The sequence below is a fragment of the Pseudopodoces humilis genome, chromosome 10, assembly GCF_049639895.1.
Source record: "Pseudopodoces humilis isolate 2021_Gansu_Grassland_sample_001 chromosome 10, ASM4963989v1, whole genome shotgun sequence".
Taxonomy (NCBI): Eukaryota; Metazoa; Chordata; class Aves; order Passeriformes; family Paridae; genus Pseudopodoces; species Pseudopodoces humilis.
In genome coordinates this window covers 23,513,177-23,528,763 of record NC_142209.1, presented here as the reverse complement: position 1 = coordinate 23,528,763, position 15,587 = coordinate 23,513,177, and the positions used below count along the sequence as shown (strand labels likewise).

Sequence of the window (15,587 nt, the reverse complement as noted above, 5' to 3'; positions counted from 1 at the left end):
GGGGGCCGCGGGGCCGGGCGAGCCGCCGCGGGGCCGGGGGGGGGGCAACAGCCGCGGCCCCGCGGGGCGCCTGTAGCCGCCGCCGGGCCGCAGGCTGGCGAGCCGGGACGCGCTGGCGGCGGCGGCGGCCGAGGAGAAGGAGGAGGAGGCAGGCGGGAGCCAGCCGCCGGCCGCGCCGCCGCCCCACAAGAGGATGAAGAAGCGGAAGGAGCTGAACGCCCTCATCGGCCTGGCCGCCGACGGCCGCAGGAAGAAGCCCGCCAAGAAGGGCTCTGGCCACCGGCTGCTCCGCACCGAGCCGCCCGCCTCCGACTCCGAGTCCAGCTCCGACGAGGACGAGTTCTCAGGGGCGCGGGGCCGCTGCGGAAAGTGAGTCCCGGGCGCTGCGCGGACAGGTCCTGCCCCGGCCCCGCGGCCGGGCTGCGCTGCCTTCGGTGGGCCGGGTTCGCAGCCGCGGGGACGAGGGGGTGTGTGCGGCTGGGGACTGCCAGGGGACACCCGGAGCTGCGCTGAGCCTGACCGACCCCGCAGGTCGCCTGTTTGGAAGTGGAAGTATCGAGTCGCAGGATGGCTTGGGTTGGAAGGGACCTTAAAGATTATCTAGTTCCAACCCCCAGCCATAGCTAGGGTCAGCTCCCACTGGAGCATCTCCTGGCTTTTTTATTATTTTTTTTTTCTGTTTTGTGCTCACCGCAGCACAAGTCCTTGTGGACTAAACTTGGGGGCAGCTCCTGGAGATGCTGGCCGCAGTTACCCGTGTGTGTGTGTGTGCTCTGCGTGGCACCGACCTGCGAGCTGGCGCAGTGCTGGCTTTCTCGGGGACGTGCTGTGCTTTTGCCAGTAAATAAGCTTTTCAGTTAAGTAACAGCATTAATTATGGGCCTCTGTGCATACCTGGAAGTAGGGATGTCTCAGGGAAACTTGGGCTTTCATAATTTAGAACGCTCTAGAAGTACTTGTCGTAACACGGTAATAATACCTCGTCTTGAAGCGTGTTTTTCACGCTGTCAAGCAGATGTGCCTGACATAAGTTTATGTCAGCAGAGCAGGATATTTTAGTAAAGGAAACCTGACAGCTGCTTTTAAATATGCTAGATGTTGCCTACTGAGGATAAGCTGACTAGAGAGTAACAGCCCTGACCTGACTTTATGGCCTTATTTATTCCTGAAAATGCTCTTTGTTAGCCCTTGTCAGCCAAAATGCATGCTTTTAGAACGCTGTCCCTTACTTTGCTCGGACAGCATTTAAAGTAACACTTTTCTAGGCACTGCTGTATGTTCACAAACTGTTACTTTGTTTTCTGCAGGGGAGACTACCTGCGATGCTGCAGGTTCTGTTACCCTTTATGTGCATTTGTCATTCTTGCTGCTTGTGTGGTCGCATGTGTTGGCTTAGTCTGGATGCAGGTGGCTCTCAAGGAGGATTTGGATGCAATAAAGGAGAAGTTTCGAACCAGTAAGTATGAACATTACTATTTCACATTTTCTTTGGGCAGTATGAAGAGCTTTAGTTGCTTGCCTGCTCAGTCAAAGTCTGAAAATACTGAGTAGACAAATAACATCGGGGTTGAGGAGTGCTCTGAGCCAAGAAAACAGACTTAGTGAATCTAAGGTGAATGTTACATATTCTTGCCTGCTCTGTATCTTCTGAGGAGCAGAGACACTGGACTGGGTGAGCCTGTAGCTGCTTGTATATGTATTTCTAAAATTCCTGACTTTGGTCTTCAGAATGCTTTCTTCCAAAGAAAGACCCTATTTAAAAAGTTCTCATCAGACCTGTCAAAGCAGTCTAGGGAATTCTGGGGAAAAAAAAATGAAGAAAAACTGTTGTCTTGAACTCTTTTAAAACCTCTGATGCTTGCTGTGGAATTACTGCAATTTGAATGTTGCTTCACTACCATATTTTCTCTCTGTATCCTCTGAGTGTTTATCTTGCTTGCACTGACTCACTGGCCTGTTCTTGTTCAACATTTTTACACTGGGTTATGTGTGGTGTAGAGTTAATGTTTAATACTTTGAAGCGTGGAGTTCAGATGAAGTGTTTTGCTTGTAAAGCTCAGGTTTTCTCCATCCATGCCAGGATTTTCAGTGTAGTAACTTCTGTAGGCTGAGGTATAGCAAATGGTGATATGTGTATGGTGAGGTACTCTGTACCTGCCTCTGGGCACAAGATGGGTTTTGGTGCCTTACGTTAGTAGTGTTTAAAATCCTGTATGGATTGCAAATGTTAAGCAAAGGTGTTGTCTTGATTGTGGTGAAAGAGGCGTTGAGGGAATGTGTGTAGAAATTCTTTGCTGTTGGTGTTTATGTGTTCCTGTTCAGGCGTGTGAGGTGGGGAGTTGTCTGTCAAGGTGGAACAGGCTGGCTGGGTGTGAGAGAATTGCTGATAGATGTGCTTTTGTATTAACTGATATTGAACTCTAAAAGTTGCTGTCCACCAGTTCTGGAGGATACCTTCAGTTCCGGGTGCTGCTTTGTGAGTGTTCCCAGCAGCTCTGGAGTGGCTGTTTCAGTGTTCTGGGTCAGCAGCTGCTGCTCTTTGTGGACTGCTCCTCTTTAAGGGCGTGCTGGTGGTAAAAGTTTTGCACGAGGACAGCATTTGTTTGCTTTGGTGTAGTTAAGTTTCATCATTCCTGTTCAACACAGACCTCTTTATTAAAGCAGCTGTTCTCCCTGAGTGTGTTCTCCCTGTCTGGCAATTACAGATGGGCTTGTTTTCTTCTTAATAGCTCTGATAGAAAAGCTGTGCATTTAATGCTTTGCCTGGTGATAAACGTGTCACATTTCCTTGCCATCATAATACCATGCCTAGGAGTTGGATGGGAGCCTCACAAAGAGGCACAGCATTTAAATACAACAACAAAAAAAGCAGGCAGCAAGAACAACCTGGTTCCCAAACCAGGTAATGTTTTGCCTTGGTGAAATGTGTGGGTGAGCAGAGAAACAAAGGCAGGTGACCCATCTGTCGTACAGCAAGTTTGGAAAAACAACCTTTCTCTGAATCTTCATCCAGACTTTTTTCCCCATCAGAGCAGATGTTTGTGGCAGTATTTGATATGTTCTGCCGTCCTTTGCACAAAGTGAGTGTGGCATGAGTGCTTTTTATAAACAAGACATCTTTGTATCAGGTATGTTTGGAGAAGGAGGAAGTCATGTAGTGTCTTCCCTTTGATTGTCAGCAATGATGCTAAGAACACGTGGCATTTAACCTTCCTAATGCTGCAGAAAACTCTTCAAGTGGAGTCCCACTGTTCATAGTTAGGGTGGCAGAACGGAAAATAATTTGTCTACAAGAGCCTATGAAAACATGAGATTTAGTGTGAGATGCTTTTGTCAAATGCACAAATTAGTTCTCAGTCTGTTTTGGCTAAAATACATCTTTTGAGGTCTTACCCAGAAGTGTTGTTTGGACCTTGGGTCATCCAGTGCAGATTTCTTTGCACCTAGAAGGTTCTTTTAGAACTTGCTTAAAGAGAAGCGAGGTAGGTTTCTGAATATGCACAGCTTTCCAGTTTTGTATGTTTGGGCATCCATTCCACAGGCTTCTCTTTTTGACTGGATTGGTCACACATGGAAATTTTTTCTGGGATCTGCCAGCTGCACATCACATAGGTGCCACTGCTCTTGGCAGTCTGGTTGGAGCGATGGCTGTTTGTTGTGAAGCTTTCCAGTGCTGTCATACAGGGTGGACATGCAGGTTTTGGAGAACTCTGTCATCTTCATCTCAAAACCTTTGCTTATTTGTTTCTCAGGCCTAGGGATTTAGGATTGCCTCACAGTACAGCTAAACAGCTTAGTCACTGCAGATCCGGAAGAGCTGCATTTCTCAGGCTCACTGGAATTGCTTTGTGCTGCATGTTTCCCCCTTCCTGTAGTATTAATTGCAGTAATAACTGACTTAATTTGCAAGGACCTTGTTTACTGATCTGTTTACCAACAGCCATTAGTGTATAAGCTTATACGTTATTTTTTCAGTTGTCTTTCTGTCTCACAGAGCAATTAATTACATTAATCTCCTTGGAATTCACTTCAGCTCCACTGCAGGCTTGAAAAGGGCGCTGAGGTTCATTTCATCTGCCTCCTTTACCTGGGACTGTTGGCAACTCTTGTTCACAGGCCCGTTACTATGTCATGTTCCCCTGTGGAGGTAATGCAAAATAACTGCACTAAATAAAGACCTTCTGAGGTTTGCCAGAATGACAGGACTATGCAAAGTGTTAAATTTAGTCAGTCTCTCTGGGTTCTCTCTGCAGATATTGGTACTCTTAAAACAAAAAAGAGCTGTCATTCTGAGCAAACACTGAATCCACACTGGCAATAAACCCATATGTACAAACTGTTATTGCCTTTTTTTACTGTTGTAGATGTTGCTGTTTGTAATTTGTTTTATGCCCTTTAGTGTTTACCTGGATTTTTGTTTTGGTTTGCTTGTAATTATTTTTTCATTCTTTTAGTGGAATCTAATCAAAAGACATCATTCCAAGAAATTCCTAAACTGAATGAAGATCTGGTGCAGAACCAAAAGCAGCTAGAGCAAATTGAGACTGGAGAACTGGGGCTGAGTAAAATTTGGATAAATATCACAGAGATCAATAAACAGGTGAGAGGGGATCATTAAGTCCTCAGTTTTGAAAAATAATAAAATATCCATTCAATTATTTTTTAGGGAAATTAATTTTATCTAAGGGCTTCTGTTACCATATAAGTAGCTTTTATTTTTAAAGTTCAACTAGAGTATTAATTTCATTGTAAACAAGCAAAAAACAGCTTGAGCTCCAGCTGGGCTGGAGACTGATCACAAGAGGAGAAATTGCATAACTGATGGAGTTCAGGCAGAATTTAAAAGAACCCGAGAACTGTGCAGTTCTTAATTCTCCTGCCAAATATTTTTGATATTTATGATGAGAGATTTTGACATTTCAAATTGCTGAGAGCATTTCGTGAGTGTGAAAAAGAGTTACCTGACTCAGAACAAGCTCCTGTTGCTACAAACTAAGTATTCACTGGTGTCCTGTGAATATAAAACCTGCTAACACACTCAGCCTCTGAGCTGGTGTAAATCTTGGCACTGTCATGGGGCTAGAACCAAGCCACTTACCAGAGAGCTCTTTGCTCAGCTGCTCTGTTAACTCACACTTCAAATAAAGAATCCAGCAAGGCTTTTACTGAAATTTCTGCCCTGGAGGGTAAAAGTTCAGAGCTGCTCACAGTGAATGTCAAGAGGTGTGTGGGGATAACTCCTCTTGACCCAGGTACTCTGGTTTAATTTGTTAGAGTACTGAGGTGCCTGCTTAGATTGATTTTTTTCTTCAGTCCCATGTGGTGGTTAAGTGCTTATTGGAGCACACCTGAAAATTTGATTTGCTCCCTTTAGCATCTCACTGTTTTAGCCACAGTTATTCAGGCTTTTCATGAGACTCTTAAAATGCTATTATCTGCACCTGGCTGTTAAAGATACTTGCACATGGTTCTTGCAGGCTCTCAGGTTACTTCGGGGTCTGGTTACAGTCTGAGCCAGATCTTCGGGAAATCAAAATTTTCTTGCTCTTTTTTTTTTTATCTGTGAATTGTTGGGATGTGCTGCTGGGAATAATCTCAGCCAGTGTTCACAGCTGTGAGCTAGAAAGCCTGCATGCCAGATGATTAACATTGACCTAATGTAAAATTAGGATCTTTTCCTCAACTTGCAAAACAACTTTATTTTTTAAACAGAAGAAAGTGAATTTTAGTCTCTGTTCCACTTGTGCTGCAGAGGGTTTGGATGATAAGCACAACTTCTTTACCCATCACTCAGCTGGAGAGGTTGCCTGGCTTGGCTGGGTTTTGCCAGGCAGGTTATGTTGTTAAATACAAAAGTGGGTGATGGTTTCCTCCACATGAAGACTACTTACACAATTTTTGAAGTCTTTCTTGGGCAACAGCCTCTCTCTAAGAGGATGAATGTAAAACTGGCAGACAGTACTTAGTGAAAAGAAGGGTTTTCTGTGGTTTTCATTTGGTTTTAAAAAATAGTTAAATGAAAACTTGCTCTTTCACAAGAGGCAGAATATTTTTAATGTAGCCTGGGCAGGACTTCTAACCTAGAGATAGGGGTGGTTTTTGTGTGTACATGTATAATTTTGTATTGCCTTATGTTTTAATGTTGCACATTAAGCCATCAGTATTGGGGAAGGTCAGAATCAGGATTATGTTGCCTAATTCTAAGTACTCCTTTTTGGTTTTAGATATCAGTATTGACCTCAACAGTAAATCATCTCAAAAACAATATAAAATCTGCTGCTGACCTGATTTCTCTTCCTCTCACAGTAGAGAAACTTCAGAAGGTAAGCACTGCAAATGTGGCTGTCACTAAATGTGCTCTGTGTGTTAAGCTGCAGCTAGGCTCCTGGGGGCAGCACTGACAGCAGGAGCTACCTGAGTTGCAAGGAATATTTGCTTCTCTTGTCTTTAAAATTTGACTTCATAAATTGTATAGTCCTGTGATAATGTGTAAAAGGTCAAAAAATTAAAGGGCTTGTTTATCCCTCTTGGACATGCATTTGTTTGTATTTTGCTGTCCCATGTTGGAGCTGATCTTTCTGGTTACTCTTCTTCAAGTTGCTAATCTTAATATCATGTGGGACACTTGAAAAAAGTCTGTCTGCAGTTTTATAACGGCATGCAAATAGGTGGTTTGTTTAGCTTTTTTAATTGGAAAAGGAAATGTATTTCTTTCTGTTAATACCATGTCCTAGTGTGTGCCTTACTGAGCATTCTTCACCAAAGAACTGTCCTGTTTATTTTGGTTAAAAGAATGGCTTGTTGAAACTTGCCTAGCTTTTCCATGGCAGATCTGTTTATTTAGCAATAAACATTTATGTTGGGCTAACACCTAATGTTAGTCCAGTCTTTGTGGCATTATGGCTTTCCACATCTCACTTCCTATCCCTAGAAAATTAATGTATAATCAACAAGCTAGTGATAGGCAAAGCAGTGAGTGTGGTTTGGCTGATGGGGCTGCCAGGATTTCTTTTTCTGGGAAGAGTACAAAGCTGTTTCCTAAGCTCCTTATTTGCTGCTACAAGCAGGCTGGATTTGCACTGTCAGAAGCAAGTCAGAAGGCATGTTGTTATCAGGAGTGGGACCAGGGCAGTGATTGTCCTCCTGTACCAGGCACTGGTGAGGCCACGCCTCAAATCCTGTGTCCAGTTCTGGGCCCCTCAGTTCAGGAAGGGCATTGAGGGGCTGCAGTGTCCAGAGAAGGGCAGTGGAGGTGGGGAAGGGTCTGGAACACAAGTCTGAGGAGGAGCAGCTGAGGTTGTTCAGTCTGGAGAAAAGGAGACTCAGGGGGGACCTTACCACTCTCTACAACTCCCTGAAAGGAGGCTGTAAGTCAGGTGGGCGGTCAGGCTGTTCTCTCAAGTGACAAGTGGTAGGACAAGAGGAAATAACTTAAAACTGTGCCCGTGGAGGTTTAGATTGGATAATAGAAAAAAATCCTTCACTAAATGGCTTGTCAAACAGTGGAGCAGCTTGCACAGGGAGCTGTTGGAGTTGCCATCCCTGGAGGTATTTAAAGGATGTGTTAGGAGCTTGGGGACATGGATTAATGGTGGAGTTGGCAGTGCTGAGTTAATAGTTGGACTCAGTCTTAGAGGTTCTTGCCAACCTGAGTGATCCTATGACAAGGCTGAGTTTCTTATGTGGGATTTGGTTTTCTTGAGCCTTTTTCCTTGCAGGTACCATTCCTGGAAATAAGGATGCCTGCTGGTGTTAAAATCCTGAAGGATTACTGAGGGAATTCTTCTTGGGTAGTGGCTTTTGTTCCTGCTGCTGAAGGGTGCTGAAGGTGTCCTGAGGTCCTCCAGGGCACAGGTTGCTTTGGGTGTAGTTTGCAGTTTTGAATGCAAAAAAACTTGCAAATTCTTCAAACTCGTATGCATGGTTTTGCAGGTGAGTTTGAAGAATTTAGTTAGTGAAACTGCAGTCTGCCTGCAGTTTCTGTAGCAAAACGTTCTGTTTAGCTGACTGGTACTTTGGGACAGTGCAGTTTTAGGAAGGCTGAGATTCCTGTCATCTTTTTTTATTGCAGACTGTAGCCAACATAGGTAGCACCCTTACCAGTGTGGCTCATGATGTTGAAAATATACAGACAGCTATTGAGGAATACAAGAAATCCATAGAAATACTCCAGAATGATGTGGTAAGAAAAATGCACTGCTTTAGCACTGCCTAATATGAAGCAAGTTAAAGAAACGCTTGGAGTTCTGTCTTTTACCTTTGAAATACTTCTGAGGTTTCACTAGGTTGGTACATTAATTAGTTAATTTTCTAATCTCTGTGAGATTTCTGTATGGTATCAAGTGCTTGTTTCTCTGGAGCCAGAATTGTTCCTTTCTACACTTCCTATCCTGCATATTTTTGCTTCCTATTCCACGGATATAGGGGCTTGGGAAATGCTCCTGTGAGATGCAAGGTACTGCTTATGGTAACTGTCTGCACTGTTTTAGGTTTGGGAATGTCAGAAAATTAATATAAATTTTTGGTTGAATTAAGGATATATATAAGGATGAAATTACTGACTGTCTTCAGCAGAAACTACTCACTGTATTTATCCTGACCTCTCACTTGATGTTAACAAACTGAGCCAATAATTAGAGTTTTTCAGCTAAACTACTGTACCAGAATTCTTGCAGACAAAATCTAAATTAGACATATAATAAAGCTTGATTCAGTCAGTGGGTGCTCTAAAAGCATTGCAGATATGGCAGTGTGTATGGTAGCAGTGAAATGTGTATCATAATACTTCATTAAATGGAGATGAGTTAATTAGGAGGGTTTAATGAAAATAAATTTGGACCTTATGTGTTTGAGAGAGAAAACTATTAGCCTTGTTAAAATACTGCATGCACAGCAGACCTGAGTGACTGTAATTGTAGCAAAACACGCTCAGCTACAGTCTGCCACTTATTAAACACTTATTCACAGGGATTTTATAACACAATTTTCTACTTCTTTCCTTAGAAGGAATTAAAACAGCTGCCTTCACTTCCCTCCACTGCTGTGCCAAGGACTGAGGGAAATCAGACAGAATACTGCAAAAAGGTATTTTTCTCCCTTGCATAAGGAATTTTGGTACAAGCGTCATGGATATGTAACTTACCTGTGTGTTTTGCGGTACTGTAGTGTGAAAAATTTGGTTTTTATCAAGACAATGCAGATAGCATGCTTTAAAGCAGATCATAAGATAATTGTGCTGTAGTTCCTGTGTATGTGCAAACAGCAAAGTGCCCTGGTCTGAGAGTGGATTTTTTTTTGGATTCTGACTGGGTGAGGAGTAAAAAGACTGAAACTAGTGTCTGACAAATTATAGGTGTGCTTTGCTAAAGTAAATGAAAACAAGTTAAAGGCTTTTGGTGGAGTGAATTTTATGGCAGGTACTTGCTAATCTGAGCAAACTCGGGAGTGGCATGTACTGAGTCACCCTCACTGTAATGAGGTGTGGAAAGCAGTAATTCAGCAACAACAACAAAAAACAAACGCTTAATGTGTAGGTGTTTAGCAGAATGGGTTGGAGCAGAATGACTGCATTTACTTACATTTAATACAGTCAATATCTTCCTGGAAAATGAATCCTGTATATAAATATGCCCAGGACGCACTTTCTTGGGAAAAACCATTGTTGTGCTTACAAAGCTTGACCTGGAAAATGAGATGAATAGGCTTTCTGTGTTCACTGCACAGCTGAAGTGATTGTATTAGCAACAAAGAGGTTAGCCCTAGGGAAGAATCTCAGTTTCAAACTTTCAGAAAGTTGGAATAACTTTCTGTAAGCTTCCAGTTGGATGTTTTCAGTGGTGTCAGTGGAGAGGCAGCCTGAAGTCTGCACAGTTAAACTGGGTCAGTCATGTTGTTAATAGCAGGAGTCACTGCAGAGGTTGGGTAAACTGACACGTGCTCTGTTTATATTTCAGGAAAGCCAGGCACTGCATGCGGCTTTGGAGCAGCTAAATAATACTGTAGTGGTGTACCAAAAGTTGAATGACATCAAGCTTCTAAATGTGGATGCAGCCATTGGCAACCTCAGCCGGAAAGTTACACTCTTGGAAAACTCTCCCCTCGTTGTGAAAAATCTGGACAGGAGAGAGAACTCGTCTACCATCATGGTAAGTGATGGCTCAGGGTGTCTCCTCAGGCTACTCCTTCCCTTACACTGCAGATAGAGCTTTTCAGACCTAACTAAAGAGCATGTCGGAGTGAAATTTGAGGTACTTAGGAATTAATTTAGAAAAGGCTGGAATTTGTTCCTTAACAGATAAACCAGCATTAAGAGTGTCTTAGAAGCAATATTTCATTTCTCTTCTGCAGTTTCTACAGGAAAGTGTCCAAAACAGTGTGACATTTAAGAGTTGGGTGAGTGCTTTATGAGGCAGGATTCACAAACTGAGCTATGTTTTTGGAATCACTCTGGCATAGATCTCTTAAGACCCAGTGAGGAGCTAAGTGGGAGTCTGCATTTGTTTAACAGTGGTAAAATTCTAAAAAACCCCAATAAAAAAAAAAACCTCCTAAATAAGTTCATAAATTCTTCCAATGTTTTCTGTTTGCCGAACTGGCGCCAGCCTGTGAGAACATGTTCTGTATGTTTAACAATAAAGGAACATGATGACGTTGCTGTGGTAAATTATACAAACCATTTTTATGACTTCATGTTTATTCTACAGTGTATCTGCCCTGCTTTATCTCTGCTTAATGTCTGCCAAATTTGAAGGAAAGAAACTGTTGTAGAAAATAAAAAGCATGTGAATAAACTCTGCTGTGTTTTTTGTGCAGGGGAATGATGCAACTACCTCTCTAAAAGTGGAAAATGAAGATCAACTAGATAGTGAAACTCAGTCAAATAAAGAACTGAAGGTAGAGTAAGGAAATAAAAATTGCATGGATTAGTAGAGCATGTAATTGTCTTTCTAAAGATGTTTTAAATGGACCTTAATTGAGCAGAGGTCTGCAAAGAGGCACTAATGGATTCAAGGACTTGCTGAAAGCCCCTCTCAGTAATGGTCTGTCACTGTCTGGGAGAGAGTTTAACTGAATGGCCAAACTGTGGGCAGGGGATGGGAGGGGATGCTGCTGAATTTAGTTTCCATCTGCTGGAAAGAAGGTGGGTGAGTGAGCAGGCTGCACTGTCAGTTCTGGGCTTGTACTGATGTGAACTCAACCTGTCATCTGGAATGTACCAATGAATAGAGGGAGCTGCAGATTAAAAAATAAGGGGGTTTTATTTTAACAGAGATGAAGCAGTTCCTGCACAAAGATATTCACTACTGCAGACAAACCTTGGAAACAATTAAGCAGTTTAATTAATATATAAGTGTTCACTCCAAGTATGCTTGACTGTTTTATATTAGAGCTTTCCAATGTCTTGCTCTTTTCTGTAGGAAATATAGAAAGTAAACATCAGATTCTTTTGAAATGAGTGTATGCAAAATAATTGCCTGTTTTTCAGGTTGAGGTACTGATTCTTTTGCTTTCCTACAGACCATGTAAATTTATTCATTGTATCTTCCCATAGATTATGTATTTATTTATTTATTGTTTAAAGATATTGGTTATAATTTTAAACTTGATCAGCCTGGATACCTCAAAGTCAGTCAAAAATGCTGACTTGTTTTAAATTACTACCTTTTCTAATCTTCTGCATCTACTGAAGGGGTGCATTTTAGGATGTGTTTTTTTTTTTTCTCTACATGTGCAGGAAGCGGGAACTAGAGATTCTCAGGTATCAAAACTAAAAGAGACTCTTCAGATGATCAGTGCTCTCACAAGCAAGTCAGAAAATGACATACCCATTGAGGCATCAAAGAATGGTGAGAATGTCTGGTAACAGTAATCATAAACCTGGAGGTTCCCTGTGTAATTCAAAAAATACAAAAGTAAGGTGGATAATTAGACTCTTCCTTAAGATTTTGATGAAGGTATTTTTAGTTAAAGTGGTAGGAAACTGATGTTGCTGAAACAGAAAACTGTGTATGACTGCCAAAGTTTGAAGGTGACTTAAAATATGTGTGGAAGGATTCATGTGGATCGATAGTTGGTGTTTGAAGGCAGGCAGTGATGAACTGTAGAGCTTTATACCAAATAAAGTCTGGTTTTACCTTTTCAAAATGTAACTGTAACAGACAGAAAAGGTCTCTGCCTCTGCTGACTTCAGTTCTGCACTTCTGTTGAACCTTAGATTTTTAAATAGTTCATTACAATAGAACTATGCTATGCTCTATTACAATAGAACTGTGAGCACCTGCTTGTTCATTCCAAGCAAGTACTTGGAAATTTAGACCTTGCTGTTGGGGAATAGAGGTATTGATAAGGTGAAAGCAACTCAGGTGGGCAGATGTAACTTGCTTAATGAAGCTTCTTCAGCACCCTCAGAGTGGGAAGCAGAAAACACTCCTAAGTCATTCTTTGTGTGGGAGTTTATAAATACACACCTCCTAATACAGAATGGAAGATTAAAGCTGTGTGACTGTCCCAAAACTGTTCTTTCAATTAAAGTAAAAAGGAACAACACTGCTACATTCTGAAATATTGCAGCATTCTTATCCCATACAGCTACTGTGATAAAAAATAAATCAGTTGTATTGGATTTTTGTTTGGTTTTGCTAGCTGTAATTCTGTGGAATTAGTAAGACTAATAGAAATTGTTTTGTAGCAGTTGAAAATAGTCAGAGTACTACAGCAAAGCCCACAGACCTTTCAAGGGTGGCTTCAAGGTCAGCTGATGACAACACAGAGAGAAACGGGCAGCTGAGCCATCTGTCCTTACCAGGAATTTCCAGCATTGAAGGTATGTCCTTTTTAGGCTGACCTTTTCTTCTGAGTATTTCATGTAAATGTTCAGGAGAGGATAAATATAAACATTCTGGGAGTTGTGAGGTCAATTTTAAAATCTTGAAAACTAGGGGTTTAAAAAAAAAATTAAGAAAAGAAACTGAAAGGAAATAATAGCATGTAAAAGAAACTGAGAGTTAAGCAGGAGTGTGCATTATTAGTGAATTATAATTGTTTTGAAAGTATTATATCGAGTTCCCCAGAGACAGGGAGAGAAGTCAAGGGCAGAATTAACATGCTGAAGGAAAAAGAAGTAGCTATGAGTGTGTATTTTCTGGGGCTTTTTTCTGCTCTGCATTTTTTTTTCCAAGAGAACGCTCCCTGGTCAGATGAATGGTTTCTGGATCTTGCTGTTCAGTCTCTTCAGCTCCTGAAAGGGCAACTCTTAGCATCAGGAAGTGAATAGGCACTTTTCCCTTTATATCATCTGTCCTGTTGGTATAGCAACAGTCATTCAGAGCTTGCTTTTGTGGGGGATAACTGCATCTGTATGCAGTTAGCAGTTGTAAAATGGGCTGGTAGTTGTAGCTAGAAATAGGGATTAATTTCTTCAGATTTAATGTAATTTAATACAGAAATGTTCATGCTTTTTTTTCTGCTAAACTGTTACCAGCAGCTTGTGACAAAACAGGAGGCAAACACTCACTCAGGGATGCTGTATGTAATTAGGGGATAGTAAGAGACATAAAACTGGGAAAGCAGCTCATAGGATATTCCTGTGTACCTAAAGGAGCTGATTCTCAATCCTTGTTCTCTTTGCAGATCTTCAGAAACTTTTTGAAAAAGCAGATGCTGATGGAAAACTCTCACACAAAGCTCTTCAAAAGCTGTTTGGCTCCACACCCCAAGAATCCCAGAGCTTTAAGGAGTTTGACACAGATGGAGATGAGAAATACACACTAAAAGAACTGAGATTAGCATTAGGTGTATAGGATATACGTTTAGAAATGTGATATTGGTGGATGTTACTGTAGCTAAAGGAAGCTACAGGACATAAAATTACAGCTGCACTTTCGGTGTTTTACTGATCTTTGGAGCTAAATTACTGTACACATTGCCACCTCTTTTTTTCAGTTGCATTTATTGAAAAGTAATTTACAAATTTATATGTCGATAGGACATAATATTGGGACTTCGTTAAAATCCAGAAAATTCCCAAACTTGGAAACATTTTCCTCTCATTATTTCCTTTTCAAGGAAGTTATTGGTTATAATTTAAAATGTGTACATACTAAAATAAAACTATGGTTTTATATTTCACTGAAATTTGCCTTAAATTAGAGAGCTGCACTTTATGTAGAGCAGAAGGAAAATCTGTCTTATGAAGATGGGCTGCTTCTGCTTGTAAATATATGAGATAGAGTAAATTATGCATATTTAAGGAGAAGTTGTGTCAGGGGCTGTGTTGGTAGTAAGCAGTTTATAATGAGAGGCTGAGCCTGGAATGGGAGTTTAAGAGCTTCAGCTAAATTTCTGATTTTTATTAAGAATATCAGTGAATAAATTTGGCCTCATCAGAGGAAGGCAGGAGGGGTAAGTCATGCCCATCTATAGCAGGATGTTTTTTTAAAGGGAAGAGTTGGAAGTGTTTTTATATCATGAGCCTACAGGAGCAATTAACTTGCCAAGTGCTTGGGTTTTCACTTCAGCATTCTTTAGGCTTTGCCGTATTGCATTCAGATTATATTTTGTGAGATGAGCCTGTCTATTTATTTTTTTTTAAATGAATATTGAATAGCTTTAATAGATGCTTAAGAGGTAAAAGCCTACAGTGCAGCCTGCTGAGCAGCACCTGAGCAGTTCATGCCTCAGCAGTGCTCTGATACACTCCAGGAGTGTGAGCAGGTGGGAAGGCCCAGAGAAGACTTGTGAGCTCTTTCGTGGCTATTGTGACCGTGATCCCTTCTTGGTACCTTTATTTTTTGTCTTCTTGCCAACAGAAGGATGTAAAAAGTTGTGTAGACATGTGCAATGGCATCATCATTCTGTACTGACACATGGTTTGTAAGTGAGGTTTCCTTACCTAGAGGAACTTAAAGATCTGTTCATAGTAGTGGATCTAAACACAGAATGTATTTATTACCTTCTGGAACATAGGAAAATGATTTCTGCAGAGGGGATTCTCTCTTGCAGACTAGATCAGGGCCAAGTTTGGTGATTTTGCTCACAAATATCACTGATCTTGTTATGAGTTTTTTGCATGATTAGTGAGTTGAAGTTGCTCACCTCGCTGAAACATCAGCTTACAAGGAAGTCCATTCATAATTGTTGATTTTTATATAACTTTAGACTGGATGTTTTATCAATAATTATATTTTGGAGGTATGAATCAGCAAAGGAATGTACAAAATGGAGCTCTGTTGCCCATTTCCTAGGCTTCTTTCACTGTTGCTCTTCTATCCTGTTTGGGTAATGCAGATGCTACCCTGTACCAAAATGCTTTTGATGTGACATTTGAAAACGCCGTATTTAAAAACAAAACAAAACCAACCAACCTTGGCTTTAGAGAGGACAAGAAGCCAACCCTTGCTTCTTGCCACTTCGCATACCCTTTTTTACACTACTGTATAATTCCTTAACCAAATAAAGAAAAAAAGCAATAAAATGTAACCATTCTGGTATTTTTTTTGTACATATTGTATCATAGTCATATGCCAGAGTTTGCAAAATATTTTTGGAAGTTTATTTGTATGAAATTTAATGTCACCTTAAAATTTAAA

The 15,587-nt window shown here is 41.2% G+C and overlaps 1 protein-coding gene across 3 annotated transcripts; it reads left to right on the top strand.

The window, feature by feature from the left end:
- The first annotated feature begins 104 nt into the window (after positions 1-104).
- On the top strand, positions 105-14,133 carry EFCAB14 (EF-hand calcium binding domain 14). Of its 3 annotated transcripts, none has more exons than XM_005521129.3 (11): positions 105-369; positions 1,308-1,456; positions 4,455-4,600; positions 6,225-6,323; positions 8,072-8,182; positions 9,004-9,084; positions 9,954-10,145; positions 10,813-10,893; positions 11,735-11,846; positions 12,692-12,823; positions 13,630-14,133. In XM_005521129.3, the coding sequence occupies exons 1-11, from the start codon at positions 194-196 to the stop codon at positions 13,797-13,799; spliced, it is 1,449 nt and encodes a 482-aa protein (XP_005521186.1). In that variant the 5' UTR covers positions 105-193; the 3' UTR covers positions 13,800-14,133. The 3 variants fall into 3 exon arrangements, with proteins under 3 accessions (XP_005521186.1, XP_087916717.1, XP_014106389.1); XM_014250914.2 differs by having other exon boundaries at positions 108-369; positions 12,689-12,823; XM_088060591.1 differs by lacking the exon at positions 8,072-8,182 and having other exon boundaries at positions 106-369; positions 12,689-12,823.
- Positions 14,134-15,587: the final 1,454 nt, after the last annotated feature.

Excerpts from the sequence above, each read along its gene's own strand:
- EFCAB14 (XM_014250914.2), top strand. The coding sequence starts at position 194 with ATGAAGAAGCGGAAGGAGCTGAACGCCCTCATCGGCCTGGCCGCCGAC. Across the intron at positions 9,085-9,953 it reads AGACAGAATACTGCAAAAAG|GAAAGCCAGGCACTGCATGC; the intron begins GTATTTTTCTCC and ends TTTATATTTCAG. Across the intron at positions 10,894-11,734 it reads AGTCAAATAAAGAACTGAAG|GAAGCGGGAACTAGAGATTC; the intron begins GTAGAGTAAGGA and ends CTACATGTGCAG.